Below are 27010 nucleotides of genomic sequence, written 5' to 3'. Positions count from 1 at the left end.
ATTAACTATATATATATATATATAATTGCTCCAGGCTTGATGTTTTACGGGCTGCAAATCTCAGCCATCCAACGGCTGAGATTAGAACAATCGCTTAAAACCCAAAATCATAAAATACCCACCCCGGATGCAACCCATTTCCTCTTCCTCGTGCAAAAACCAGACAAAATTTGATAACAAAGCAAAGCTTCTTACTTCTCCCTTCTCACTTAGTGTGTTTGGATTAAGGGATTTGGGGGAAGGGAAGGGAGGGGGAGGGGAAAATATTTTTCTCTCTCCTATGTTTGGATAGATAAAAAAGGAAGGGAAAAAATTTTATTTAATTTATCCTTACTTTTATATTAAAATATCATGTGCAAAGGTAAAATAGGTATTTAACTTATAAATGATTTAATTAGTACTCTCTTCCCTTCAAATGATTCCATTTTGGGGAGGAAGAATTTTAATAAAAATTTAATGAAATCTTCCCTCTAATTCTCTCCAAATCCTCATCTTAATTTTTTATAAACTATCCAAACAAAAGAATTGAAAAGAACCTCTATTTTCCTTCCACTCCACTCCACTCCACTCCGCTCCACTCCAAATCCCTTAATCCAAACACACTCTTAGCATCACATAGTTTTTCTTCCTTCTTTTTCTCACATCGCCTTTGTCTTGAGTTCTTCCTCCTCGCATCATGCATCGCAGATCCCTACAAGGAAGAACATGCGATGATTACCAAAGGAAGAACAAACGAGAGAGAGCTCTATCGGTGACTCCAAATTGAGAGGAAGAACAAATGCCAACCTCTTGATATTCCAAGTTACAAATGGAAGAAGAACAAATGCAACTTTCCTACTCGGCCATATATTTTGCTCCGATACTAAAACTTGGAATGAATTTTTTTTCCCATTCAAGTCCAAAGTCCAAACATCAGTAGCCAATTGTGTCCGAGAAATACAAATCCATGCCAAAAAAAAAAAATTGTTACCCCAGTTACAATTTCAAACAAGGGAAATGGACAATCCAGAATTTGAAACTCACAATTCAAGTTACAGCTCTGTAGGATCTAGAAGAAGCGTAATCTAACATTTAGAGTGTGTTTAGATTGAGGGATTTAGAGAGGGGAGGGGAGGGGAAGGGGGACTATTTTTCCCTCTCCCATGTTTGGATTGATAAAAAAAAGAATGAAATAAAATTTGTTTAATTTACTAATTTATTCTTATTTTTATGTTAAAATATTATGTACAAGGGTAAAATAGATATTTAACTTACAAATAACTTAATTAGTAATTCCTTCCCTCCAAATGACTCCATTTTAGAGAGAGAATTTTAATAAAAATTTAATGAAATATTCCTCCCAAATCTCCTCAAATCCTCCCCTTAATTTGTAATAAACTATCCAAACAAGGGAATTGGAAGAAAACTCTATTTCGCTTCCTTTTTCTTCCCTCCAAATCCCTCAATCCAAACACACTCTTAGTCTAAATGAGTTCAACTCAATGAGACACCGCAATGCGCCTTATGTTCTATATACAACTATTTACAAAATACAACTAACTAGCTAACTGAATGACTATGACAAACTAAAATCTAATTTCTCAACCAACCGGCATTGAAGTAGAAAGGACCACGTACGACAGGTATTGGAGCCCATCTTGCATTTTCGCGACTGCTGTGTTTTGATCAGCACGGAGATTTTCTGAGTAGACGTTGGCTTTTTCTTGGAAAGATTTCTGCGGAATAACTTCTTGGGAATCAGCACTTGCAGCCTTAATGGCTGCAAGATAAGCTTCAGCCACATCAGATATCCCTGAACATTAGGAATTTAAATTAAAAAAAATGATCCTTCAATTTCAATTACTTGCATATATATAACAGTAGAAAGATTGTGTCCTACATGCTACAACTAACTCGACATAAATCAACCCCAACATGTCGACCACTGAATACAAAGAGCTTTCTTGTTAATGACATAACAGTCTTGGTGCATTCCAACACACCATGGAGGCATGGAATATGATAAAGACAATCATGTTGACAAGGTGCATGTACCAATCTCATCAACAAATTATTATTTTTCTTAAAACGGAATGTATGATATTTTAACTGGCTATCATTTCCATTTTTCACGGTCTCAATCTCAGAGCTACAGCTATTAAAATACATCAGTACCTCTCTAGAATCTTATATTACTAATATCAAGTGGGAGACACCTAAATACAGAGTACAGATAAAATTTCAGAAAATACATCATTTATAATCAAAATGGCAGAGAAAAAAACATGGAAGTTGGATAAGAAGTCGCTAACAATCATTTCAGGTGTGCCTCAACAAACTTCCAAAAGTGGTTATATTAGATGCCTTGTCCAACTCTATGCATTTCAAGCAATAAAAGAGTTAGCATTTCTGCAGTAATCTTATAGCTATTAATTTCCAATATGCCATGTCTTTGTTAACATCTTGAATCTCAAATAGAAAAACAGGAAATGGGGAAGGCCTTTGCATTCATATGCAATTACTTGAGGCAATGCCAGAAAAATTCAGCAACTTCCAGAAAAAGATAAAACAAGCAACAACAGTATTAGGGTTGGTCAAAAAAAAAAATCTTAAATAACTAACTAGATCAGACAGTACAAATAAGATGGTAAGATAATAATGCCAAAGGAATGCAGAAAACTAACCTGTGATAAAACTGCTGGAAACTGCTTCAACATAACTGGTTATCGTTTGTGCCTTTGTTCGGATTATCTTAGCTTTTTCAACAGAATCCGCCGGCCAGTCAATATTCATCATATCCATATCAGCGTCTTCTTCCTGAATTCCATTCGAAAAGGATATGATTGATTAACCAAGCATTAGCAGTTGAGACACCGCAAAACAGCACATTTCTGAGGCTCTCTGCGAAATCAATAAAAATTATAATTAATTTTGATTTACCAAAGTATATCCATACGTGAACACCCTCAGAGTGAAGAGACTCTAGTCTGCCCGCAGTCCTCTGAATTATATCATTAACGTTCAGTCCTCCTAAGGTACTTGTGAACCTGTGTCATGTCAGGAAAGCATCAAATACAGCAGCAGTCTCAAAGAGGTTAGCGGATGACCATTACAAAAAAGGCACAGAGGAATTTCCTTAATTTCAGCTGCTGGTAATAATAATTAAAATTAAAATCAAACTCAATCCACAACACCATTCTTATCGGAGGCACGAACAAGATATAAAACCCTAAAATTTGAAGGCAAAAAAGAAAAGAGAAGCTGTATTAAGACTTGCATTAAGAATACGTAATCAGCTTAGCCATATAGCTCTTGAAAGTCGAATCCCGAAAATTTATTTCGAATGTGCTTGATAAGTTATAAGAACATGGCATGGCACCAGCAGGAAGTCATTGAAGGAGCTATATAACACATTTAACTCTAGTGACGTTGCCAATGATGCAGAAATAAAAGATGTTGTAGCACTAGAATCAAACAATACTCTCATCAAACAGTTTGAGACAATAAAAGTATCTCCAACAAAGTTCGGATGCTCAGGCTCTATCTGGTGCCCTAAAGCAAATACTCTCCCCCGAGTCAATGCAGGCTGAATCTGTGACTGTTGCTGCTGTATCCTGGCCTGTGTTTGTCCTCTTCAACAGAGGTGCCTAAGGAACCTGACAATGCACGAGGAGTAGTAGGTGTTGATGTTGCCGATGAAACCTCAGATCTCTGCTGTGTATCCCTCCTCCTTTGAGGACAATCTGCCCACTTGTGGCCTAGATTACCACATGCATAACATTCCATCTCGGGAGTAGTGCACTGGCTCTTAATATGACCAGTACGTCCACATCGATGACAAACTCTCGGTCCATGCTGTGATCCTTTACTTCCCCGGAACCTCTGCCCTCCACTGCTCTGTCCTGACCGATTCTGTGAAGTATGACTGTCTGTCCTCTGCCTCTTCCTACTAGACCACTCCTGCCTCTGTCCTCTAAATGCCCCTCTCGTACCACCACTCAATGATCGGCCGCCATAAGTATCCCAATATTTCTAACAAGGCTTCCTCCCTCATCTCATCATATGTAGTAACCCTCATACTAACCAACGGTGCACCTACATTTGGCATCAACCCCTGTCTGAATCTCTCAGCCTTACTCCCCTCATCTGGGGCATACATCTTCCCAAATTCATACAGTTCTTCAAACTTGTAGCTGTACTCTGCCACTGACATATCCGGTATCTGCACTAAAGTCAAGAACTCCTTTGCCTTCTCTGTGCGATAGGAGTTTGGCACAAAATGCTGCATGAATAATCTCTCAAGGGATGCCCACGTAAGCTGCTCCTTCCGCTGCCCAAGAGCATACCACCAATCATAGGCCTTGTCTTTCAGAAAATACGAGGCTACCGTCCCCCGCCTTTCATCCGGAATACCCAATGTATCCAAACGCATGGTCATCTCCCGGATCCAAGTATGAGCCTTTGCAACATCTGTATCACCATGAAATTTAGGAGGCTCCAGCTTGCGCAATCTATCTACCTCACTCAAGTGTCGCTGAATCCTATCAGCTTCTCCCGAGATCTGACCCTCCACCACACCATGAACGCCATGTTCAGCTCGTGCCTGAACCATCTGAGTGACATTCTTCATCATCTCTAACATCCCTTTCATCACTTGCACTTGGGCCTCAAACATCGACGCCACCATCATCTGAGTAATTGACAAAGTTTGCACCTGCGTAGTAGTTGCCTCGGGAACACCTCTATTTCCTCCTGTCACATTTACTGCAGGATTTTCAACTTCATCTGAATTTCTTACTGCAGTACGCTGTCCCCGCTGCTGCACCCTACTCCACGTAGGTAAATCAGGAACTATAACAGGAGCGGGTGCATTTCGTTCACCGCGTCCCCGCCCAACTCCTCGACCTCGGCCCCTACTCTGTCTACCACCACGGGTCCTAACACCCCCTCGTTCACACCCCTGATCCTGGGGCTCGAGGAAATGAGCACTCCTACGTGTATCCATCTACAACCACAACATAAATAACCAACGTTCAATATCATCATAACATACGAGGATTTAAGGGATTAGAATACATACCGGATCAGCAGAGGGCATGACGTGGCCTGGACGTATCATACACAACATTCACACATCAAACACACACAAATACTCACACTGGACCCATCCCTTAGGTCCTACCTTTAGCGAAACTTAACTCCGATACCAACTTGTCACGCCCCGTCCCAGGAACGTGACTAATCGATAACACGTGTGTGCACCCACGTGCTGCTACCAATACAAGTGCCTCAAACTAAATCAGCACACAATTTAACCACCATAAATTTTTAAAAAAATCCGACAACATCTCCCCGTATATCGGAAAGTCCGCCCTAAACCAGTATAGCAAAACAAATCAATCTCCACTACTACAGCCAAAATTGAACCTCATCATAAAACACAAAAGAATAACACCTCCGGTCCAACAATCCAGTACAACAAATCCAATCAACTAGGGCCTCAGGCCATATCAATCCAGAACCATCATACAGCATATATATCACATCCTTATAAAAATTTATCATATCCAAAGTACCAAAATAGCACAATCATCTCCATTAAATTAGTATTACATAACACACCAACAAGTACAGAATATAACTCAAACCAACAATATCCAGGCTAGTCACGTCACTCGTCACCTCGCTGATCCGTAGTCGGGCCACCGGAACTAGTACCTATGTCACCTGGGGAAGAAATAAAACAGTGAGCAGGAGACCCCGTAGGGATACGAAAAATAAAGAGCATAAATGAAAGGAAAATGGCTGGATATGAATAAAAGTATACAATGCAGCAAAATGCCATGATGAATCAAACAATGCACCCGATCAGTCCCACCAAACCTCCCATCTTCAATGACTTCCCAATCATCATCACAATGTTACCACACAAATCTCAAAATGCCACACTAGCACCGCCACGTAGTTTTCTAGTACCTGACAACCACATAAGACCCCACTAGAGCCGCCACACAGTTCTGTAGCACCGAGTCATTCTCCCATATCTCCAACACCAAGCAACTAATGCATATCATGCAACAAATGCATATGATGTCACATACCTATTATACAAAACATGAATTGCGTGCAATTCTATTTAAAATACATGCCAAGATTACCGACCACTCGATAGGAGACCGAGCGCCCAAAAGAGTTAATGCATCAAACACTAAGCAACCAACAACAACGGTATTTCATTCACAATAGCATACATACAAAGGGTTTGTTTCCCCTTGGACAATAAGGCGGAAACGAATGAATTTAAACACAATCCGGGTAGTCAATAGTGTTTCGAAATTGAGAGGGTTAAGAAAATCCCTAACACTTACCCTACGCAGAAACTAAAGTATCTCGTTTGAGCAAAACCTCACCAACTCCTCCAAGTTTAATCAACCTACACCATACACACATACAACTTAATTTCTCCTTCTATAACATCAATATCCATCCATTCTCTCCATAATCAACTCATAATTTCAAAGCAAACCACTTACCTTGCTCAAATCTTCAATCTCCAATCCAATCCCTTGTCAACACCACCTCCTCAATTCAAGTTCAAATTTGAAATTATAGTTCATAATCCATGATAAATCAACTAATTTAAGCACCCAAAGCCCCAATTTCACAAAATAAAACCAAAACCCATAAACCCTAGTTTCAAACCCATGGAAATATTACCTCAAGTTTGAAGAAATCTTGAAAGTCAAGCTTATACAAGTTCCAAACTCTTGATTGAAGCTTCTTTCTCCTTGCTCCTTCAAAGCCCACCTTCACTCTTCACCATTTCTCTCTCTCTCGGTTCCTCACCCTCTCTCGCGAACTTCCCCATTTTTTTCCTCTTATTATTATTTTTTTTTAAACCTTCACTGCCGAATTCCTCCCTCATACCTATTTTCTATTATTTTATTAGTTTAATCATTGTTTTATTGTTTTAACTTTTAATCATTTTATTGTTACTTTATCTATTGTTTATTTATTATTATTGTTATTATCTTCTTCTTTTTTTATTGTTCAAATAAACCTGTGTTGTCACACTACCACTCAAACAAAACCCAAACCATCTACCAGGTACATCTCATATTTGCAATACAAAGTGCTGAATTTCAGTGTGCAACATGCACTCATAGTATCATACAAAACACTATAACCCTACTTTACACTTATACCTTCATGTTTCAATAATAATAACATAACCAGCCATAATTAACCCATCTTTCTGTGATTATTTCTTCCAAATTGCAGCAGATGAAGACGAAAATGAACATCAAAGGAAAAATAAAGAAGAACATCAAGAGCAATGCCTGAGCAACACAACCACCCTTGGCCACGTCTAACTGTCCAAGTGAGTAATTTAGGCTGCTAAGTGCGGCAAATCAAGCCATCAAGCCTTTATAGGACGGAAGACTAAATTTAATTTCTTCATCCTGCCTTTCCATAGCCAGTAGTGGAGTTCAAATCTCAGAGTGGCTCAAATTTTCAAGTTCGAATCATGGCAGTTGAGTAGCAATCTAAGACCTTACATAAGAACTGAAGCCCAAAACAGCAACAGATAAGCAATTAAGGGCATTTCAGGTGAAATTACTACATACTGAATAAACTTTTATCTATTGAGAAGAAAATTTTACCTTTGTAACAATTCCAAATTCAATCACCCAAAAAAGGCATAACAAAGTACAAAACTGTGGACTTGCCGAAAGACAACATTTTCAAAAACAAGCCACAAAATTCAAAATGTTTCTATAACTTTGCATTAACGAATGTCTAAAATCCACTATCAGTGTATAATTATATCCATAGCACGTTTTGCAAGCTAAATAAAAATACGTAAATAACGGCACTGAACATCAAAGATTAAAAACCGAAACGGAAATGACCGTACCCAATCCCCTAATTTGAGCAAATCAAAACCTAACAAAAATTGATTGAAGATGGAGAAAAATGAAGGAATACAGCATACACTGCGGGAGATCTCTTCAGCGGCGGCAGTGGCGGAATTTTGGGGATCTGTGAGTACAGAGAAAGCTGAGATTCCCCAGCCTCCCCACCCTCTATTGCTACTCGCTTGTGGCGGTGGCTGTGGGGGAGGCTCAGCTTTAGGTTCTTGTTTCAGTGAATCATCCATGGAAGAGTTTCGAATGTGGTCTTGTGTTGTGAAATTTGAGAGCTTTTGGTGTCCAACTTTCAAAGACGAGTGCGATTTTCGGTTTGAGGCCTTTTGTCTTTTCAGTAGAAACTACTAGGTAATTTTGTAAAAATGACCTTCTCAAAAAGTCAAATCAGAGAAATGACCCATTTTTTTATAAACCGCAAAAATGACCTAGTTTCATATTGTAAAGACCAAATTGTCCTTAGAAAACATAACCCACCATTTGGCTTTTCCCCTTCCCACGAAAACCCACTTCTTTCAAACTTCTTTTGCTCGACGGGCTGCTCGACGATTACTATACAACTTCCGATCATCAGTTTTCAGCAACAGATAAGGGATTTTCCCCCCTCTGAGGTTAGTATCTTACTGGCTTAGTTTTCTGCCTAACATATACTCGATTTTAATTTGGTATTACACGAAAAATTTTGCATTTTGGTACATACCTGTGGCTGGCTTGGGTTTTTGGTGAAACTCTGTTTAATTGGGTGACATTGTGGGTGAAGTCTTGGGTTTTTGGTGGTGCTTGCGTGCAGGTGGTCGGACATTATGTGTGTTCCAGTATTCTTAATTTTGTAGTCGAGCATGTATGTTCTGTAGTCGAGCATAATTATTGTGTGGGTCGAGCATTAGTTGAGCAGTTTTATTGAGGTCGGGCATTATGTGTGTTCCAGTATTCTTAACTTTGTAGTCGAGCATGTATGTTCTGTAGTCGAGCTTAATTGTTGTGTAGGTCGAGCATTAGTCGAGCAGTTTTATTTAGGGTCGGGCATTATGTGTGTTCCAGTATTCTTAACTTTGTAGTCGAGCATATCATAATTGTTGTAGTCGAGCATAATTGTTGTGTAGGTCGAGCATTAGTCGAGCATTACATAATTGTTGTAGTCGAGCATTTGATGTTAATTTTATGTGGTCGAGCATTTTTATGAAACTGTGGTCGAGCATTTTTATTTTTGTAGTCGAGCAAATGTGTTTTTTTGGTCGAGTATTATGATTGAAGTCAATATTAATTTGGTTATTGTATTTCTTTTTCAGATAGACAATTTTTCAAAGAAATGGATTACATGATTGAAATGAAAAATCATTTCCCAGGTAAGGTTAGTGTTTTTTCAAATATATCTGAATCCATAAGCAAAATCAAAAGGAAGCTTAGTGAGGATCAACTGGAGATGTTTAGGAGAACATGCTTTGGCATGTTTCTGGATGTTGGGCACATGAATTTCTCTGGCCAGTTGGTACATCAAGCTCTACTACGACAAGTTGTAACCTCTGCTAAAGAAGAATCTGGTGTGATATTATTCAGGTTCAAATTTGCTGGAAAGAGGGCAACATTTTCTATTGCTGAATTTGCTCTTATCACTGGTTTGTTAGGTGGTGATGTCCCTCCCCTGTCTAGCTTGATTGACACTTCTGTGCATAGGATTAGGGACTTGTATTTTGGTGGAAATAAGAGCATTGGTAGAAATAAAGTCCAAAGAGCATTTGTGATTGTCATTAAGCCTCGTCACCTTAAACAACTCCGAATCCTTAACTCTTATCGATCGCATACGCCACTCGCACCCTTTAGCAGCACATTGAATCATAAAAAGAGTTTTGGTCGACTTAATAACGCGGAATTGGAAGTTCTTGCTCATAGCATACATAGCAATATATTTTTGTAACTCTTTTTTGTCTGAATAAATCTGCCCAATCATAACTTTACCACCCCAATAGCTATTGCTACTATTACTCCCAACAAAGTTTGACGTGCCAAGCGAATTTGAGCCAATGTTATTGTTGCTAGGAGGCCTATCCGCTAAGTTACCGCCCGCACATGGAGGCGGGTGTCGATGAAGTACCGAACTTTCAATCCCGTTATTATCCATTTGAAAGTCATCAACCTCAATATTTTCTTGATAGTCATCAGCCCCATCATCAATATCTGCATTATCTTTATCGTATTGGCTAAAACCACATTCATTAAAACCCATGCATCCGGCTTGTGGACTAATCGGATCGTCGTCAAAATCAACATATGAAGGTAATTCATTGCCACACTGTCGCGACTGCTGCGTATTAGGAACAAAGCCCACATCTTGTGAATGAAATTGTTCCCGCTGAGGAGGAACGAAACTTACATCTTGAGAAACAAACTCTCTCTGATGAATTGTTACACAAAGTGGAGTTCCAGGTCTTCGAGGATCATCATTTTGCCTAAGAAAGAATTGCAAGTCACGATCGTTGCACAGCACCATCGGTTCCATATCAAAATGTGTATTATAAGCAAATTTCATCAACAATTCACCAGCACTACGATCCACTTCAATCAACTCATATATCAAATCCACAAATTCTACAAAGGAAATTGTTTCGGACACTATTACACCTTGACTCTTCCCACCTTTGTATTTGCAAATCCCTCGACAAATTTCCCATTGGCCACCGTAGAGGATCACAAAATCAATAGATGTCATTCCTGAAAATAACAAAAAACAAAAAAAAAAGTATAATAATTTGCTCGACCATAAAAACTTAAATGCTCGCTCGACCATAAACAACTTTGCTCGACCATAAACAACTTTGCTCAACCAAAAAACACAAATGCTCGACCATAAATAACTTTGCTCGACCATAAAAACACAAATGCTCGACCATAATACAACTTTGCTCGACCATGAAAACATAAATGCTCGACCATAAAAACACAAATGCTCGACTACATATATATTTGTTCGACTACAAACTCAATATGCTTGACTACACAGATGCTATGAGTAGATAATGAGTTCGTTCAGAACTTCATATGCACTTGAGAAACATATGGAACAAAATTACTCGGAATATAGATGTACTCACCTGTCAAAAGTGATATGAAATGTTCACCAACGAACCTCTCTTCAGACTTGCGATAACGAAGATCACAAATAACTCAGAACCCGAACCCGATTTGGATCTGGCTTTTCGAGCTCTATAGAACAAATAAGATGATGAGAAATAGCCGATCAAGTGCAGATAAGATGATGAGAAATAGCCGTTAGGAGGGTTATGTGTATTCTGGTATTGTGAGTGGAAGAAAAAATATTTCAACATTAGGGGTATTTGGGTCAAAAAAAATACAAGGTAGGTCATTTTTGCGGTTTATACAAAAAAGGGTCATTTCTCTGGTTTGACTTTTTGAGAAGGTCATTTTTACAAAATTCCCAAACTACTACCATGGCGATCGCATTCAACGGCATTTGAAGGGAAAACTATAAACACAAGAACGATGTCGTTCCGTATCTTAAAAAAAAAAACTAATAATACATATTTTCATTTCGAAAAAGCTACTTGTCCCAGCATTTCGAAAAAGCTATTTATCCCAGCAATTGGGATCCCAATGATCCCAGTTGCTGAGGTGTATGGAGGATATTAAAAATGCAAATGGGATCCATCACTTACACTTTTAATCTTCTCTATACACCTCAGCAACTGGGATCACTGGGATCCTAGTTACTGGGACGAGTAGCAATGCTATTTTCATTTTCTCATAATAAATGTTATTTTTGGTTACAAACAGATCATGATACAACTTAATGACTTACATCTAGATCAGATTTTGTTGGATTTTTTTGTGTTTGAGTCAATCAAAGTGTCTGACTTGGCATCAGAAAGTCAAAAAAAGAGTTTTCCAAGTAAAAGTTTGTCTACGTGGACTGTTTAAAAAAATACACGTGGTAAGTAAGCATGACATATGTGAAAAACGATTAACTAGCTTTGAGATCTTATCTAAATTATTTTTAAAAAAAAATAGTCACTAATAAATTGATAGGGTATCAAAATGACAATAAAACTCAAAGTTCTACAGATTTCAATCAAACACCATAATTCAAACACAATACAGACTCAAAACACAATTCACATTAGAAGACTACATTGCAAGGACAATATTCAAAACAGCAACCTCTTCCATCATATTGTTTAGAAACATAACAGATTCAAAATTACCAAAGCTACATGAAAAGACATTGATCAACTAGAGAAAGTTGCATTGAGTATGGATGTGTATCTAAAATTAGAGGTTGCAGCTTGTATTGTCTCTGCTGTTATTGGTATCTTTGACTAAAGTCAAAGTCCTTTCCTTCTCAATCAATTGGACACAACCAATCTCCACATTGACTAAACTCAAAGTCCTTTCCTCTGAATCAATAATATATCTAGAATCAGTACGAAAAACTCTTTCTAATGAGAGTCGTTATCAATATTTTCTGGAATTGAAAAATGATCAAAAAGGACATTATTTTAAACAAGAGAGCGTCATATTTTTGTGTATTAGTTAATTTTATAGAAATCAAAAACAGAAAAATTCAATTTTACTCATGATAAATCATATTAAACATGTAAAAATCTTCATATGAAATTTCATATGATTAGTCAAACAAGAAATTTCACAGTTCTTAGAATAGTGAATTTTCGCTGTTATTTTTCTTTGACTTTTCTTCTATATTTCTGATTTTTACCCTTAATATACTGACTTTATAGGATTTTCAATTGTCGATATGTTGACTTGTTTTATTTGGGTTTTCTCAAATTTTTATAGCTAAAATAGTATACTCCACCGTTAATCAAATAACGGTCAATAGATGAAGAGACTTGATGCTTAAAAAGAATTTAGGGGTGTCATTCCGACGATTTGAATTGGAAGGGATGTAGTAATTAGAAATGACCTAAACCAGAGCGGGTGTACATGACTTCTTAGCCTAAAAAAGGATCTTTTTTAATGTAAAAATATTTTACAAAATTTACATAAGGAGGAAATTAGAAAACAGGAGAATAGAATAGAATGAGCCCAACAAGTCAAACGACTCAAAACCTTAAACCCTCTCGTCCCGTACAAAGGTCGTTAATGCCCGCCACTTGTTTCAGATTCTTCGCTCTCTCTGCTTCGAGAACCTCACTCTGTCTTCCACGATATTCCCCATGCGTTCGCTTCTTCAAGTCCCAAACAACATTCCTCAGCACAGCTCGCCGGAAACTTACTCTCGATGACTCGCGGCTCCTACATTGCTTCTCCAATCACAAACTCAAGGAAGCACGCCACCTGCTCGAGAGTATTCCCGAGAGAGATGCCCATCGTCGTATTGTCCATTGGACATCACTACTTACGAGCTACTCCAAAAATGGTTTTATTGATGAATCGCGGGTGCTTTTTGATATCATGCCCGATAGGAATATTGTTACTTATAATGCTATGTTGTCGGGATATGTGCGATGCGGCATGCTGAGTGAGGCGATGACCTTGTTTGACGAGATGCCTGAGAGGAATGTTATTTCATGGACCTCGATGCTTTGTGGATTGGCGGATGCAGGGAGGGTTAGTGAGGCAAGGAAATTATTTGATGAGATGCCGGAGAGGAATATTGTGTCATGGAACTCCATGATTGTTGGGTTGATTAGAAATGGGGATTTGGAGGAAGCAAGGCATGTTTTTGACGTGATGCCTGCAAAAGATATTGTTTCTTGGAATGCTTTGATTGGAGGGTATGCAGAGAATGATAGAATGGATGAAGCAAGGGATTTATTTGAGGCTATGGAGGATCGTAATGTGGTTACTTGGACTTCTATGATAGCAGGTTATTGCAGGACAGGTGATGTGGAGGAGGGGAAATATTTGTTCTCGAGAATGACAGAAAGAAATGTGGTTTCTTGGACCGCAATGATTGGTGGGTTTGCTTGGAATGGCTTCCATGAGGAAGCCTTACTACTTTTTTTAAAAATGCTGCAGATTTCTTACTTACGACCAAATATAGAGACCTTCATATCACTTGCTTATGCTTGTGCCGGTTTGGGTTTTCCTCTTGTTGGTAAGCAATTACATGCTCAGTTGATAGTTAATGGCTTGGAGTATGATGATTATGATGGCAGGTTATCGAAGAGTCTTATTCACATGTACACAATGTGTGGTGTTATGGATTTTTCCTGTGCCATATTCGTCAAGAACTCCAACTACTCTCTTATTGAATCCTGCAATTCTATGATTAATGGCTACATTCGGATTGGACAACTAGAAGAGGCTCAGAATTTGTTTGACACGGTACCTTTACGGGATAAGATCTCATGGACTTTAATGATTGATGCATACATGAGTAGTGGACAAGTATCCAAGGCATTTTACTTGTTTAATAACATGCCTGATAGGGACGCGGTTGCATGGACTGCCATGATTTCGGGATATGTTCATAACGAGCTTTTCCCAGAAGCTTTTCATTTATTCTCAGAAATGCGGATTCAGGGCGTTTTACCTCTCAACTCTACATATTCTATTCTGTTTGGAGCTGCAGGCGCAATAACAAATCTTGACAAAGGGAGACAATTTCATGGTATGCTGATGAAAACATTGTATGAAACTGATTTGATTCTTGAGAATTCTCTGATCTCAATGTATGCCAAATGTGGGGTACTATATGAAGCATATATAATATTCTCAAACATGCGTTTCAGGGATTTGGTTTCGTGGAATTCCATGATCATGGGGTTCTCACATCATGGGCTAGCAAATGAAACACTAAAGGCATTTGTGGTCATGCTAGCATCTGGTATTCACCCAAATCCAGTTACATTTTTGGCACTCCTATCAGCATGTAACCATGCAGGCCTTGTTGCTCGAGGATGGGAGCTATTCAATGCAATGCCTAATGTTTATGCAATTCAACCTGGTCTGGAGCACTATATTTGTATGATTAATCTTTTAGGCCGAGCGGGAAAAGTAAAGGAAGCTGAAGAATTTGTCCTGAGGCTCCCTTTTGAACCAAATTGTGCTGTTTGGGGGGCACTGCTTGGCGTATGTGGTTTCGGTGAAATGGATGCAGAGGTTGCTATTCATGCTGCTAAGCAACTCCTTTCGCTTGATCCTCTAAACACCCCTGCCCACGTGGTGCTCTGCAACATACACGCAGCAAAAGGTGAACATGATGAGGTGCATATGTTGAGGAAGGAAATGGTGTTAAAGGGAGTGAGGAAGATTCCTGGTTGCAGTTGGATACTACTTAGAGGGCGAGTTCATGTCTTCTTATCTGGAGATAAATTAGACCTGCAAGTGAATGAGATGTTGTCTCTTTTATTTGGGACTATGACTAGATTATAAGAAAAAGATGTGAAGCAATGTCATTTGACATATTTTTTGGACTTTGTTCAGTATGATTGCAAAGATGAACATGGACATGCAAAGCAATTCTTTTGATTTCTCAAGTTTTAGTTGTATAGAAAAACTTGGATGGGTTTAAACTTGGAACAAAGCTTTTATCATTTCAAGCTATGGAAGCTTTACGCATAAAGAACCACATTGAAACTTCATTATCATTTCCTGCCTAGAGCGATCTCCTTCGCGAACATCAGAAATCCATGTGAGAAAGAAACTAGAAAACATGCCCGACATTTCTCGTCGTCGACAAGGCCCATATGAGAATGATGCAGATGCTAACTACTTAACTTAGAGCTAGATCTTTCACCCCCAATGAAAAGCAGGAATGGCATTGGCCTATTGGGAGATCAGGATCACCTGATCTTTCTCCTTTACATTCACATAGATGTTCATTAGAAAAGTATACTTCACTTGCATCCTTGGTTGAAGACCTTTCCCCACCAAGAAAAAAGAGAGGAAAATTTCGGTCCTACTTCCTCAAGAGCACAGCTGAAAACTGGTTTGATTACCGGCAATGATAGCAGAGAAGAGATCTCTAAGGACTAAGGCAAAGAAGGAAGATGTGTTTAGGTAATCTAATGATTCTTGTCGCAACTTGCTAAAAGGATTTCCTTTCTGTCTGCTGTTCCCATTTGACTAGTCATGTTTTCTGGTCTTTAAAGTTGTTGCTATCTGTATCGAATTTATTTCATTACTCATCAGATACCACCAAATAGTGACTTGGATCAAATGTGATCATAGATTTGAGATCTCAGTCCTTGACGTGTTATTTTAACTCTGATTTCAGTGCCTGTAATTAATTTGTACGAGTTTAGTTGTGGATTACTACAGGTTATATTGATTTTCTTCCCTTCATGGTAGCTTGTTTATCTCCAGGTATGAAGTAACTTGACTATCTGTTCGAGGAGCATGGTGAAAAGTGGACGTTGGGATTCTTGCTAACATTTGGTTTATATGTTGTCATTGCTTTTGTGACAGTCTCTGTACATTTCTGTAGGTTTGAGCAGATGGACCCTTCTATAAGCAGAAGAGGTGCTGAACCTGTGTATTGTGATAAAAAAGGGTCAGTGAATGCTCATCTATTGTGACTGAAACTCAACTAAAATTGAATTTGTGCTTTATTCTGTCTCATTCTTGGATGCTTCATGTGAGCGCATGTCAAAGGAGGAGCACTTGAAAATCGAAGCATAAAGTAGAAGCCCAAGGTACTGCCTTGAACTTCTTTGAAAATTACTTGTTAGCGAGTCGAAGTTCTTGGTTTTCTTATTGTTGTAATAGCTTTGTGCTTTGTTTTGATTTATTAAGTATTTTGAGAGCAAACCCCGGTCCGGCACCCGTTGTAAATACAATTCAGGTCATACTACTAATTTTGGCTTTCACACACAGTGATGTGGAGTTTTTGAAGCATATTGAGATAAAATACTTATTTAAATAATTATATGACTAGGGAGAAGCAAAACAATTCTGGAAGTTCGCTTGTAAATTTTCAAGAATTACTACTTTTTTTTTTTGAATACCTGGGACTACAGTTAACAATTTAATTCTTTTTCGTCCTTGATGCACTTCCATGTTAGAGTTTTTTTTTTTTTTTTTTTTTTCTATTTAATTTTGTTTGTTAGTCATTTTTATTTGTCTGCCTTGAGAATCAAATCCTCATTCACTGTTTCTTTACTAGGAAAAGCAGTTGGAATGGGGCAAAGGCTTGGCTCAGAAGTGTGAAGTCGAAGCTAGGCTGCATGAATTTGAAGTGAAAACCATTTGCACAAACCACTTGAAACTAAAATGTCCAAAAATCAACTGAGTTAAGTTTTCGTTTATCTGAATCCTCGTGATACTAAATATTGTCTTCCTTTCCCCCAATCCTCTCAAAGATAAAATATTTGATTTTTCATAATTTCCAAGACTCGAGCATCTGTTTGAAAACTCAACTTATCTAACCCTATATACGTGCCTAAATGTTGAATGTCTTGAGCTTGTTGAGCATTTTCTTAAGGATTTGTATTAACGCAATGAAACCTCAACATTTTCTACAGAAGTTTGTTGATCTATAGTCATGCATAATTCTTCAAATTTATTTATTTTATAGTGGGAACAAACTGGTTCGGGATATCAACAACTGTGCATTTCATCCTTGTCATTGAGATATTTTATGTCGAAATGCACAAAACAACGTAATCTTGATGCTATGTTACTACTGTCCTGCTCAAATTTTTTTGTTTGTGTTCTAGAGCACCTACAGTGAATTTGTTACAAGAGAAAGAACATATCTGAAATGGGTTCAGGATCTATTATCTGCTGGATTAGTATAACGAAGGGAAGTGGAAGGCAATATAGAGATGCCATTTATGATGATTTTGCCTGCTTGGATTTCTGGGACAAATAATTGGTCAATTTACCGGACATGTACCAATGATGCAGAGTATATGTAATGCTCTCCATGAATTTCTGCTTGTATGTTTGGTCTTTGTCTTATGTTTATCATGAAGTTTGTGATTTGCATGGGATTTAAAGCTCAATTCTTGGTTGCTTATCGTGACTCTTGTATGTAAGGCCTACAAAATTGGGTGGGAGACTAGGTTTGTGCGGTGAAAGCCAACTAGTTTTAAGATTATGTTTTTCTGAGTCATATGTGTTGCTATGTGATGTTGGATGGTACTCTGATTTTCTCTGTGTGGAAAAGTTTATAGCTGCTTCTGTTGTCTGCAGAGGTGATCCAGACTTGGAGGAAATTATGAAAGATGGAGTAACACAGGTGATCCCATGGCACATTTGGTATATCACATTCTTATTGAGTGGCTGAAACTGTAGATTTATTGAAACTTAATTGAGAAATCTCCCTTTACATATTGCAGAAGAAGTATTCTGAACCAGTGCTACCCCACTTGGGTGACAGCTAAAAGATGAAGGAATCATATTCATGGTTCACAATTCCTCAGGACATTCGTAGTCAGTAGTCATAGTTGGATAAAAGGAGGATTAGATGCTGCTCCATAGCGATATGCAATAAACCTGGGAAAGCATTGGGATGGTGTTGACTGAACTAATGGTAGGTTTATTTACACAATACTTTTGTGTTAAACGAGCAGCTCTGGGCCTAGTGGTAGCTATTCTTTAGGATTTTGAATAGGTTGAAAGTTTAAATCCTCGCCCAGCTAAAAAACAGCTAATAACTAAATCATAACATTATTTATCAAAAAAGAGTAATTTTGAGTTAGGAGTTGCTTATCAAAATAACTATGTTGTATCTAACCACAAAATGATATGTGAACCCAGACTTCGGTGTTTCTGATTTGATGTCACCTAACAGTGGGAGAATTAATTGGAGGAAGATTTTCTCACTTGATAATATAATTGACAAAACCAAATATGTGTGGAACGTTGATTAAGTTAAGCTGGTCTGTTTATTGTAGGCTTTGAGCAGCAAGCGTTCAAAAGAACGAATGAGAAACAAGCTGCAGAAGGGAGGCTTATCTTTGGTCTGTGTCTGATATGTGATTATAATCCCGGAGATACCCAAGGTCTCTTTCAGATGCATGCTGCAAGGCAAAGAGGTCTCGTTGAGCAGGTTAGATATTTGTTCTTCCCTATAACAGTTTCACAGGGTTCTGAAGTAAAATATTCTTCTTGTTATCAAATACGAGAATGCATGAAGCAAGAAAGAGAAGAGAGAAGAATTAGAGAAATCCGATGTATGTAATTGTTAGATGTGATTCAATCATTATATATGTAATTTTTTTTATATAATCCTTTAAACTTTGTATAGTGAGTCAAATCCCAATGTATTTAGGGGTTCCGTGTTCTTTTATGCATGTATTGAAATCTAACTAGTGTTTGAACGATTTTTACTACTAATGAGATATACATATTTCTTACACATTCCTGCTATATCTAAGCGCACACACACACACTAATGATATATTGTCAACACTGATTTGAAATAAGATTTTTACAGCAAAGTCTTGATGTACCAGAAAATGAAATCATGACATCAGTCTTCATTTTGACTTGATCACAGATATATTATGTAGGCTGCCTATCAAGACTCTCATACACTTCAAAAGCATATCAAGATCAAGGTAGTTTCTTATTGAAGTCCTCCTACTTTTAATTCCTGAACTCCCATCTCAAGCGATCTGTTGAAGCCAAGACCAACATCAGACTTGAGCACATTACGTAGGAGCCGCTGTTGGTGAGACTTTCTGCTAAGTTTTCAGTACAAATAAGTTTATTCTTCTAATAACTATCCCTTCCTTTATTCGTTTCTCTTCGTTTGTCCTCTCAACTAAGTTTCTTGGCTGGTGAAGTTTGTTATGATCTTTGTATAGCCACAAAAGCACAATTGCAGTGTCAGTGTCACATATGTGTGTGTGTTGTAATAATGTTAAATTGGAAACAAGTGCAAGAGAAGAAGAAGATTAATGGAATTCACATTACACTACAAGGATTGTCATTCATTGCATTTCAACTTCAACTTGTTACAAAAAGTAAATTGGTTTGTGTACAAATGGCTTTCTGTAACTATAAATATGAGTACAAGATAATATGACATTTAGTAGCCTGGGACCATTGGTGGAGGCGGCGATGAGTACTGAAACCCCAGGTTTGGTGGGAGGATAATGTCTTCGAAGGTTGGTGGTGGTGGTGGAGATAGAGTTGGCGGTGGTGGAGGCGAGGATACTGGTGTGGGTGGTGGAGGAGAGAACATTGGTGGTGGTGGTGGTGGTGATGGTGAAGGAGAGGGCACCGGTGGAGGTGGAGGTGAGGAGCGAATTGGTGGGGGTGGAGAATGGATTGGTGGTGGTGGTGAAGGAGAAGGCACTGCTGGAGGTGGGGAGCGAACCGGTGGGGGTGGAGAATGGATCGGTGGTGATGGTGGTGGTGGAGAGAGCACTGGTGGAGGTGGGGAGTGAACTGGTGGGGGTGGAGAATGGATTGGTGGTGGTGGTGGCGGTGAAGGAGAGGGCACTGGTGGAGGTGGGGAGTGAACCGGTGGAGGTGGAGAGTGAACCGGTGGGGGTGGAGAATGGATTGGTGGGGGTGGTGACTGCACCGGCGGTGGAGGAGAGTGGACCAATGGTGGTGGTGACTTCATCGACGGTGGTGGAGATTTGATTGGTGGTGGTGGTGACTGCATTGGCACCGGCGGTGGTGGAGAGTTGACTGGTGGGGGTGGTGAGTGCATAGGAGGTGGAGGAGACTGGACTGGTGGGGGTGGTGAGTGTTCAGGTGGTGGTAGTGGGGAGTGGATAGGGGTTGGTGGAGATTTCATCGGCTTAGGTTTCAGAGATGGTTTTGGTGTGGGCTCTAGAGATGGGACCTCGATCGTTTGTTGTGGTGGTGGTGGGTGATCTACAGGGGATCGATCATGTTTATCTGGTAATGGTGGTGCTAGTACTGGCGATCGATCATGATCATCAAGTGGTGGGGCTGGTGCTACTGGTTTAGGAGAAGGAGATGGTGGTGGTGATGATGGTTTTGGTACAGTTGGAGAATCTGGCTTCTCCACAACTGGGACTGATGGTGGTGGTGATGATGGTTTTGGAGGAGAGGGTGTGGGTTGTGGCTTTGACTTTGGAATTGCTGGGGTCGATGGCTTATGAATTGCAGCAGGGGAAGGTGTTGGTTGTGGCTTTGGCGTAGATCCTCCAGCACACTTGTCCTTGCTGCAATCCACTGGTCGACTAACGACAGGGAAGCATGCCTCCTTCAACTTCTGCTTAGGCCTATCAGCCAAGCAATTGCTCGTATCATCCAACACAATGTCTTTCCTCGATGTTTGTACACATGATTCAGCGGTGAAATAGTTGTATGAGAATGTGAAATTTGACAAGCCTGGAAGCTTGCAAATTGTCTCTGGTACAACTCCTGTCAGCTTGTTATTAGAAATATCCAAGAGATCAACGTTCTTCAACCCAGAAAAACTGTCTGGTAAAGAACCAACGAACAAGTTCGAGCTGGCATCAAAGACTGTTGCGTTCTCAAGCAACCCAATTTCATACGGGAAGCAACCACCAAGCTCATTGCCCATAAAGATGATCTCATTTAGGTTAGCCATCTTGCCAATGCTGCGTGGGATGCAACCGGTGAAATTGTTATGAGCAAATGTCACCACAGTAACCGTGGATTCACCAATTGCATCAGGGATGGTGGATGTGAACCTATTGTTGTTCAAGAACAATGCATCCAGTTGCTTCTTAAAGACTTCCGGCGGCAACTCACCTTCGAAATCATTGAATCTAACATCAAGATACTTGAGGTCTGGCCAAGATAGAGTCATTGTTGGAAAGGAACCGACGAAACGGTTGTTGCTAACATCAAACTCATGCATGAGGGTAAGCCTGGACATGCTCTTGGGGATTATTCCACAAAACCTGTTAGTATTAATGTGGAACAATGCAACATCAGTCATGAGCCCCAACTCAACAGGGAGGTACCCTGCAATGTCAGCATGGTTCAAATCAACACCAGCAACAACGTTCAACTTTGGGTCGTCAAGCGCTGGGTCGCAGAAGACACCGTTGTAGGCACACACGTTGGCGCCAACCCAATTGCTGGTTGTGTTGAAGGGGTCGGAATACATAGCCTTCTTCCATGCCTGGAGAGCAATGTATGCTCTCTTCAGCCTCTGGTTGGCAAAAGTTTCAGTGATTTGAACTTCGTATTCGACATCATCAGGAAGGTCACCGTTTTCACGGAACGTCAAGAGCTGACGACGAGCAATGTAGGACGCTTCAGCATCGGTCAATGCCAAAGAGAAGGTAGAGAATATAGAGAAGATGAACGAGAAGAAAAGAAAGCAGCCCAAGGCGTTGGGAGGGATAGCCATGGCCGACTTACCTTGGCCGGCCCAAGGCTGCTGCTTATAGAAAGGAAGGGGGGAGATGTAGGGGGAGTTATATGAAAGTGAATAGAAGTGTATGGTTTGACGGCCATTGAGGGATGTGGAAGGAGGTCTCCTGTTTAAACCCCGTAAATTCTGCTTTGTAGGTTTCAAATTAGCTGTGCTCTCTAATTCTAGCAATAAACTATTGACCAGTTCTTCTGGACATTTTTAACTTCTGGTTCTGGACATGAATGATTCTTGAAGGCTCATTGCTTTGTCTATGCTGTTTATACTCTATAGAGATGGAATGAGTTGCAAATCTTTTTTGTCCTCTTGATACACAAAAACCCATTATTTTGGACATGCAAACTTCAAAGCCAATATAGAACTTAACTTGAAAGTCATAAACGTTTTCGGGATGCCCCTAATAACTCACGAATGACAAGTGCTTTTCGTTGTGTGGATCCTATTTCAATGGGAGCTTGATGAGTCGATCCACCTACACATCTTGCTTTTACTGTTATATTATTTTAAGGAAAAACAAGATGAAGCAAAATCATTACTACTATATACTGAACATGAACAATCAAGTTATTTATACACACTAATCACTATAAAGAACAGTTTTTCAAACCAATCAGATCAGAATATTTTGCAGATCTGCAAGACGGCTGATATTATCTACACAAAACAGCAAAATCATTTCACAGAAACTTATTGGTATCACTCCATTTAACCACCACAGGTAATCAATCCTTCAATCAGTTTCATGGTCCGGTGCAGGGGAATACCAAGCAGGGAAGCTTCCTTTACTTCTAAGCAATCTGGTGTAAGGAGAATCCGGCATTCGAGCACTCTCTTCTTCAGCAAGCTCTTCAAGTGTTTTTGGCAGTCCGTCTGGTATTGGACAGTGTCTCTCCTTTCCTTTATCAGCAATCAGTGTCTTTGCCAGGCCGAATCCATTCTCTTTTCCTTTCTGCATTGAGGAAATTCCATGTAAGCATCCGATTAACGACTTGATGCCGCCGGTTTGAAGAATTAGCCTCTCCACATCTTCTTTTGGTGCCTCCTCCTGTTGTAAGTATGAAACATAGTGTCAGCTTGAAAGACTAGAATATCATTGTTATATATATATGCATATATAACAAACTTACTTCGAGATCTTTGAGTTCGAAGTAGGCTTTACAGCAGCTGTAGGAATTATCTCCCTCAAGTGTTGAACAATAATCTGTACCAATAAAAGAGACAATCTGATGCTTAACTACTCACAAAATATCTACACACACACACATATATATCTATATATCAGATGTCATTAATCTATATCATCATCAACAAGCTTTCATCTACCCGTGAGAAGAAACCATTGAAAATCATCAAAAAATAGCAACAATTCAAGTGGGAATTATGGGGGGGGAAAACAAGATAACCCAGTTATCAGATCAAACAGAGATGCAAAACAAACAAAGAATCCACTAAATCATCCAAGATCAGATTATCAGAACAACCCAAAAACAAGAAAACTGGAAAGAAAATCGACATCAAAGTTAAACCAGAGAAGTAGTAAATACAGAGAAATTAAGAGAAAGTGTGTAAAAAAAAAAAGGACCTGAGAGGTCATTCTCGCACTTTTCAATCAAAGGAGGCTCCTTAAGGACTCTCTCTAGCTTACTTCGGCTAAAAGGCTCAAGCTTTGGTATGTAGGAGCCGTTTCCAGAAAAAGAACAAGTTAATGAAAATCTTCTTCTTGTTGTTGTAGTCATTGGTGGAGAAGGAGGCGTTGGTGGGATTCTTCTCTTGCATTGGATTTCCTTAAGGAGAGTAGGAGAAGAAGAAGATCTAAAGGCTGACTGAATCATTGTATCCAACCACACAAAGGTACGGATAAGAGAGGAAGATGCAGTTTTGATGCAGATATAAATGCAAGTCTGATACCTTTTGAGTCCGGAGTGGATAAGGATTTAGATATTTTAATACTTCTGTTTAGCAGATATTTTTTTAAAAAAAATTGTCTTTTCATTGTCGTTGTCTCATTGATGTGCAAATGGCTAATAATAACTATTGGATTTGGGCAAAACCTTTGGGAAGATAAATATAGGGAGAAATATCAGAGCATCCACAATGGGATGATTTTGAAGTGCTTGAGATGATACTTTCTTGATAAATTAAGCGCTAGATGTTCACAATGGGTACTTAAGATGATACTTTCTTGATAAGTTAAGCACTACATGCACACTTGTGATAAAAAATGACACTTGAAAAATTAGTTCATACTTGATCTTTGAAGTGTATGATAATTGATGAATAGTGAAGAGAGAGGTGATGAAAAAGGAAGAGAGATGTGATGAAAAGTAAGAGAGAGATGATGGAAAGAGAGAGAGAATATAAAAAGGAAGAGAGAGGTGATGAAAAATAAGAGAGAGATGATGAAAAATAAGAGAGAGAAAATAAAGAAAATGAATATAGAGTGTTGGAATGTATGGAGTGTTGATGAATAGTATAGATTGTGGGACCCAATCACCCAATTAAATTGTGCCACCTAAGAGAAATGAGAAGAGAGAGAATATAATTTAGTGAAATTTGGAGTGTGTGCACAAGTAGCACCATTGTGGATGCTCTCAGTCACCCAATTGGAATCTTCTTCAAACAATCCAAAGAAATTTATTAATGAAGATAAATTTTGTTAGTGTTTGGTTCAATCTCTATCTGTAACATAACATTTATCTGTTGTATAATATTTTGTGGTAAATTATGTGTAGGGGTATTATGAATTTTAATAATAAAAAAATAATTAATGTTTTTTTTCCAGATTTTTTAGTTAAATAAATATTTAATTTCTAATTTTCTTCTTTCTTTATCAAAAATATTTAATTCGGAGATCCACTAATAGGATTCAGATTCGACTCCTTACACGATCAATTCAACAAGGAATCTTAGGTAGTGATCTCTGAAATCCGAACGAAGAAGAAGAAGAAGAAGAAGAAGAAGAATCAGAAGTGGGCTCGTGACTTGGACTCGGAATCCATTAGAGACCAAACGAAGAAGCGGGTTCTTGGGACATTTGGTGCCGGTGTTGTGTTCATATGTGTTTGGAGCGATAGACGTGGACAGGAGGCCATTACGAATGCCTTCCAAGGACGGACGGTGAGGAGACTAGAGGCCATTGACAGTGGTGGGGGTAGTTATGGAATTTCATTAATAAGGGAGAGTAGATTGGGAAAGAAAATTGGAATGGTTCCAAAACGGTCCTCAAGATCGAGCTTCCTTTTGATTTTGCCATATTAGAGCATTTTTAATGGAAGACTTGAAACCTATTTTTTAAGCACACAAAACATCGATTTCAAGTACTATATGGCTACAATGAGAGAAAAATAGCACTTGAAACACACTTCAAATTGTAGGGACTCTTGAGGTATCAAGAGTAACTTGAGAGTACTTTTTAGAGTTGTACAACTAATCAACACTTGATACTTACAAATTTAGGGGACAGAGAGAGAGAGTAAAATGGAAAAAAGGAGGGAAATTATAGTTGAAAATTTTGTATTTGGAGTGTTTCATATTGTGTACCATTGTAGAGGATAGTCTTGATAATTTGATGTGCACAAATTACAACGTATTTTAGAGTTCTGAAACAAAAAATGCCTTGGTTTTCGTGCCATAAAATGGTTGTTTGGTTGACTACTATCATAAATGCTACTGACTATCATGACCTAGTTTGATAAAGCTTTTTAAAAGTAGTAGATATACTAGTTGAAATTGTGATAGCAAAAATGTTGAACAATTTTAATAGTAGATATGCTGGTTGAATGCTTTGTAGTGTTTGGTTGAAATTTTACAGGCAACATTTAATCTGTGTGGCATATTGTGATAAATCCCTAAACCCTTTATCTACACACAACAAAAACACTATCTTTACACCACTTTTTGAATATGATAAATTTACATCAAAAAATTATAAGTCTACACACAAAATTGTAGTGGAAAGATCAATTTACTCTTGATGTGTAAAATACTAGAAATACTATTGTTAAGTTTACATGCCACATGTGTTACCCCGGCCTCTCCTCTTATGGAAATTTTCTTATATCCAGTTACAACCTCTAAGATTGGTTACTGGATCGAAAGTTTTAGACCTCTGTAATTTGACTTCGTATGAGATCGGCTAAGCCTCCATCGTCTCCTGATGGCCGATAGATTTTGTAATTCATCTCTTGATCACTTTCGGCCATTAATCGAAGAAGGATGGACAAGTCAGGGACTAGCTTTCCGATTCGGTGAATAGCATTGATTAACCAGAGGTTAAGAAGCGTAGATTTGGGATCGAGAGCAACAATATCAAGGATTTGGCGAAGAAGGCTTGTCCATCACACGATATACGCACTTGGATTTGTTACTGTATTTGTCATCGGAGTTGGCTGCACAGATCAACTGAACTTATGGACTAAAAAGAGGAGCAAGGGAGAAGCACGAAAAAGGTAGAAGAGAAGGAGAAGTAAGAATGTTAAAACAAATTGTGAAAAAGTGGATAAAAAAAGTAATTTTACTATGTTGACGTGTCCATGGTAAGATCATTGGATTGAATGAATGGTTGTGATCATCTAAGTTTCTCTTAAATTAAATATGTAAAAATTATTAATTTTAAAATTTTTGTTTAAGGACTAATATGTCATTCTATACAAGGATATTTATGTAAATTATACAAAATTAAAAAATGGTGTAAAGATAGTGTTTTTGTGGTGTGTAGATAAAATTTCTCTTTTCTCATAGTTTTCATTCGTTGTGATATACGCCATATTTTTCTCCAACAAGCTGTCTGTCACCTGCACTTGTAATTCTAAGTGATAAATCCAAATATTTTATTGGTCGTCAT

The 27010-nt window shown here is 38.6% G+C and overlaps 5 protein-coding genes and 1 pseudogene across 7 annotated transcripts; 2 read left to right on the top strand and 4 right to left on the bottom strand.

The window, feature by feature from the left end:
• Nucleotides 1-1258: 1258 nt before the first annotated feature.
• Nucleotides 1259-3538, bottom strand: LOC120002338. 2 transcript variants are annotated; one of them, XM_038851061.1, is made up of 4 exons: nt 3493-3538; nt 2936-3026; nt 2664-2796; nt 1259-1792 (listed from the first exon to the last, which is right to left on the bottom strand). In XM_038851061.1, exons 3-4 carry the CDS (start codon nt 2779-2781, stop codon nt 1581-1583), a joined length of 330 nt encoding a protein of 109 aa, XP_038706989.1. In that variant the 5' UTR covers nt 2782-2796; nt 2936-3026; nt 3493-3538; the 3' UTR covers nt 1259-1580. The 2 variants fall into 2 exon arrangements, with proteins under 2 accessions (XP_038706989.1, XP_038706988.1); XM_038851060.1 differs by having other exon boundaries at nt 1262-1792; nt 2920-3026; nt 3493-3527.
• On the bottom strand, nt 3290-8251 carry LOC120002337. Of its 2 annotated transcripts, XM_038851059.1 has the most exons (3): nt 7976-8095; nt 5698-5706; nt 3290-4984 (listed from the first exon to the last, which is right to left on the bottom strand). In XM_038851059.1, the coding sequence occupies exon 3, from the start codon at nt 4982-4984 to the stop codon at nt 3953-3955; it is 1032 nt and encodes a 343-aa protein (XP_038706987.1). In that variant the 5' UTR covers nt 5698-5706; nt 7976-8095; the 3' UTR covers nt 3290-3952. The 2 variants fall into 2 exon arrangements, with proteins under 2 accessions (XP_038706987.1, XP_038706986.1); XM_038851058.1 differs by lacking the exon at nt 5698-5706 and having other exon boundaries at nt 7976-8251.
• A 4612-nt stretch (nt 8252-12863) lies between these two features.
• Nucleotides 12864-15292, top strand: LOC120001486 (pentatricopeptide repeat-containing protein At1g32415, mitochondrial). Its single transcript, XM_038849845.1, has one exon. It carries the CDS (start codon nt 12960-12962, stop codon nt 15258-15260), a length of 2301 nt encoding a protein of 766 aa, XP_038705773.1. The 5' UTR covers nt 12864-12959; the 3' UTR covers nt 15261-15292.
• A 312-nt stretch (nt 15293-15604) lies between these two features.
• On the top strand, nt 15605-18812 carry LOC120002640 (annotated as a pseudogene).
• Nucleotides 18813-19335: 523 nt separating this feature from the next.
• Nucleotides 19336-22566, bottom strand: LOC120001487 (pollen-specific leucine-rich repeat extensin-like protein 3). Its single transcript, XM_038849846.1, has one exon. It carries the CDS (start codon nt 22141-22143, stop codon nt 19867-19869), a length of 2277 nt encoding a protein of 758 aa, XP_038705774.1. The 5' UTR covers nt 22144-22566; the 3' UTR covers nt 19336-19866.
• A 120-nt stretch (nt 22567-22686) lies between these two features.
• LOC120002394 (CCG-binding protein 1-like) lies at nt 22687-24077 on the bottom strand. The gene is made up of 3 exons (XM_038851145.1): nt 23750-24077; nt 23295-23368; nt 22687-23212 (listed from the first exon to the last, which is right to left on the bottom strand). The coding sequence occupies exons 1-3, from the start codon at nt 23997-23999 to the stop codon at nt 22898-22900; spliced, it is 639 nt and encodes a 212-aa protein (XP_038707073.1). The 5' UTR covers nt 24000-24077; the 3' UTR covers nt 22687-22897.
• Between the last annotated feature and the right edge of the window lie 2933 nt (nt 24078-27010).

Source organism: Tripterygium wilfordii, chromosome 7 (assembly GCF_013401445.1).
Source record: "Tripterygium wilfordii isolate XIE 37 chromosome 7, ASM1340144v1, whole genome shotgun sequence".
Taxonomy (NCBI): domain Eukaryota; kingdom Viridiplantae; phylum Streptophyta; class Magnoliopsida; order Celastrales; family Celastraceae; genus Tripterygium; species Tripterygium wilfordii.
This window is presented reverse-complemented; position numbering and strand designations above follow the sequence as displayed.

Coding starts and splice junctions, on each gene's coding strand:
- LOC120002338 (XM_038851061.1), bottom strand. CDS start 2,781: ATGGATATGATGAATATTGACTGGCCGGCGGATTCTGTTGAAAAAGCT. Junction 1,793..2,663: donor TTCCAGCAGTTTTATCACAG/GTTAGTTTTCTG, acceptor CCTAATGTTCAG/GGATATCTGATGTGGCTGAA.
- LOC120002337 (XM_038851058.1), bottom strand. CDS start 8,140: ATGGATGATTCACTGAAACAAGAACCTAAAGCTGAGCCTCCCCCACAG. Junction 4,985..7,975: donor CTGAAGAGATCTCCCGCAGT/GTATGCTGTATT, acceptor TTGTGGTTGTAG/ATGGATACACGTAGGAGTGC.
- LOC120001486 (XM_038849845.1), top strand. CDS start 12,960: ATGAGCCCAACAAGTCAAACGACTCAAAACCTTAAACCCTCTCGTCCC.
- LOC120001487 (XM_038849846.1), bottom strand. CDS start 22,143: ATGGCTATCCCTCCCAACGCCTTGGGCTGCTTTCTTTTCTTCTCGTTC.
- LOC120002394 (XM_038851145.1), bottom strand. CDS start 23,999: ATGATTCAGTCAGCCTTTAGATCTTCTTCTTCTCCTACTCTCCTTAAG. Junction 23,369..23,749: donor GTGCGAGAATGACCTCTCAG/GTCCTTTTTTTT, acceptor TTATTGGTACAG/ATTATTGTTCAACACTTGAG. Junction 23,213..23,294: donor TCGAACTCAAAGATCTCGAA/GTAAGTTTGTTA, acceptor TACTTACAACAG/GAGGAGGCACCAAAAGAAGA.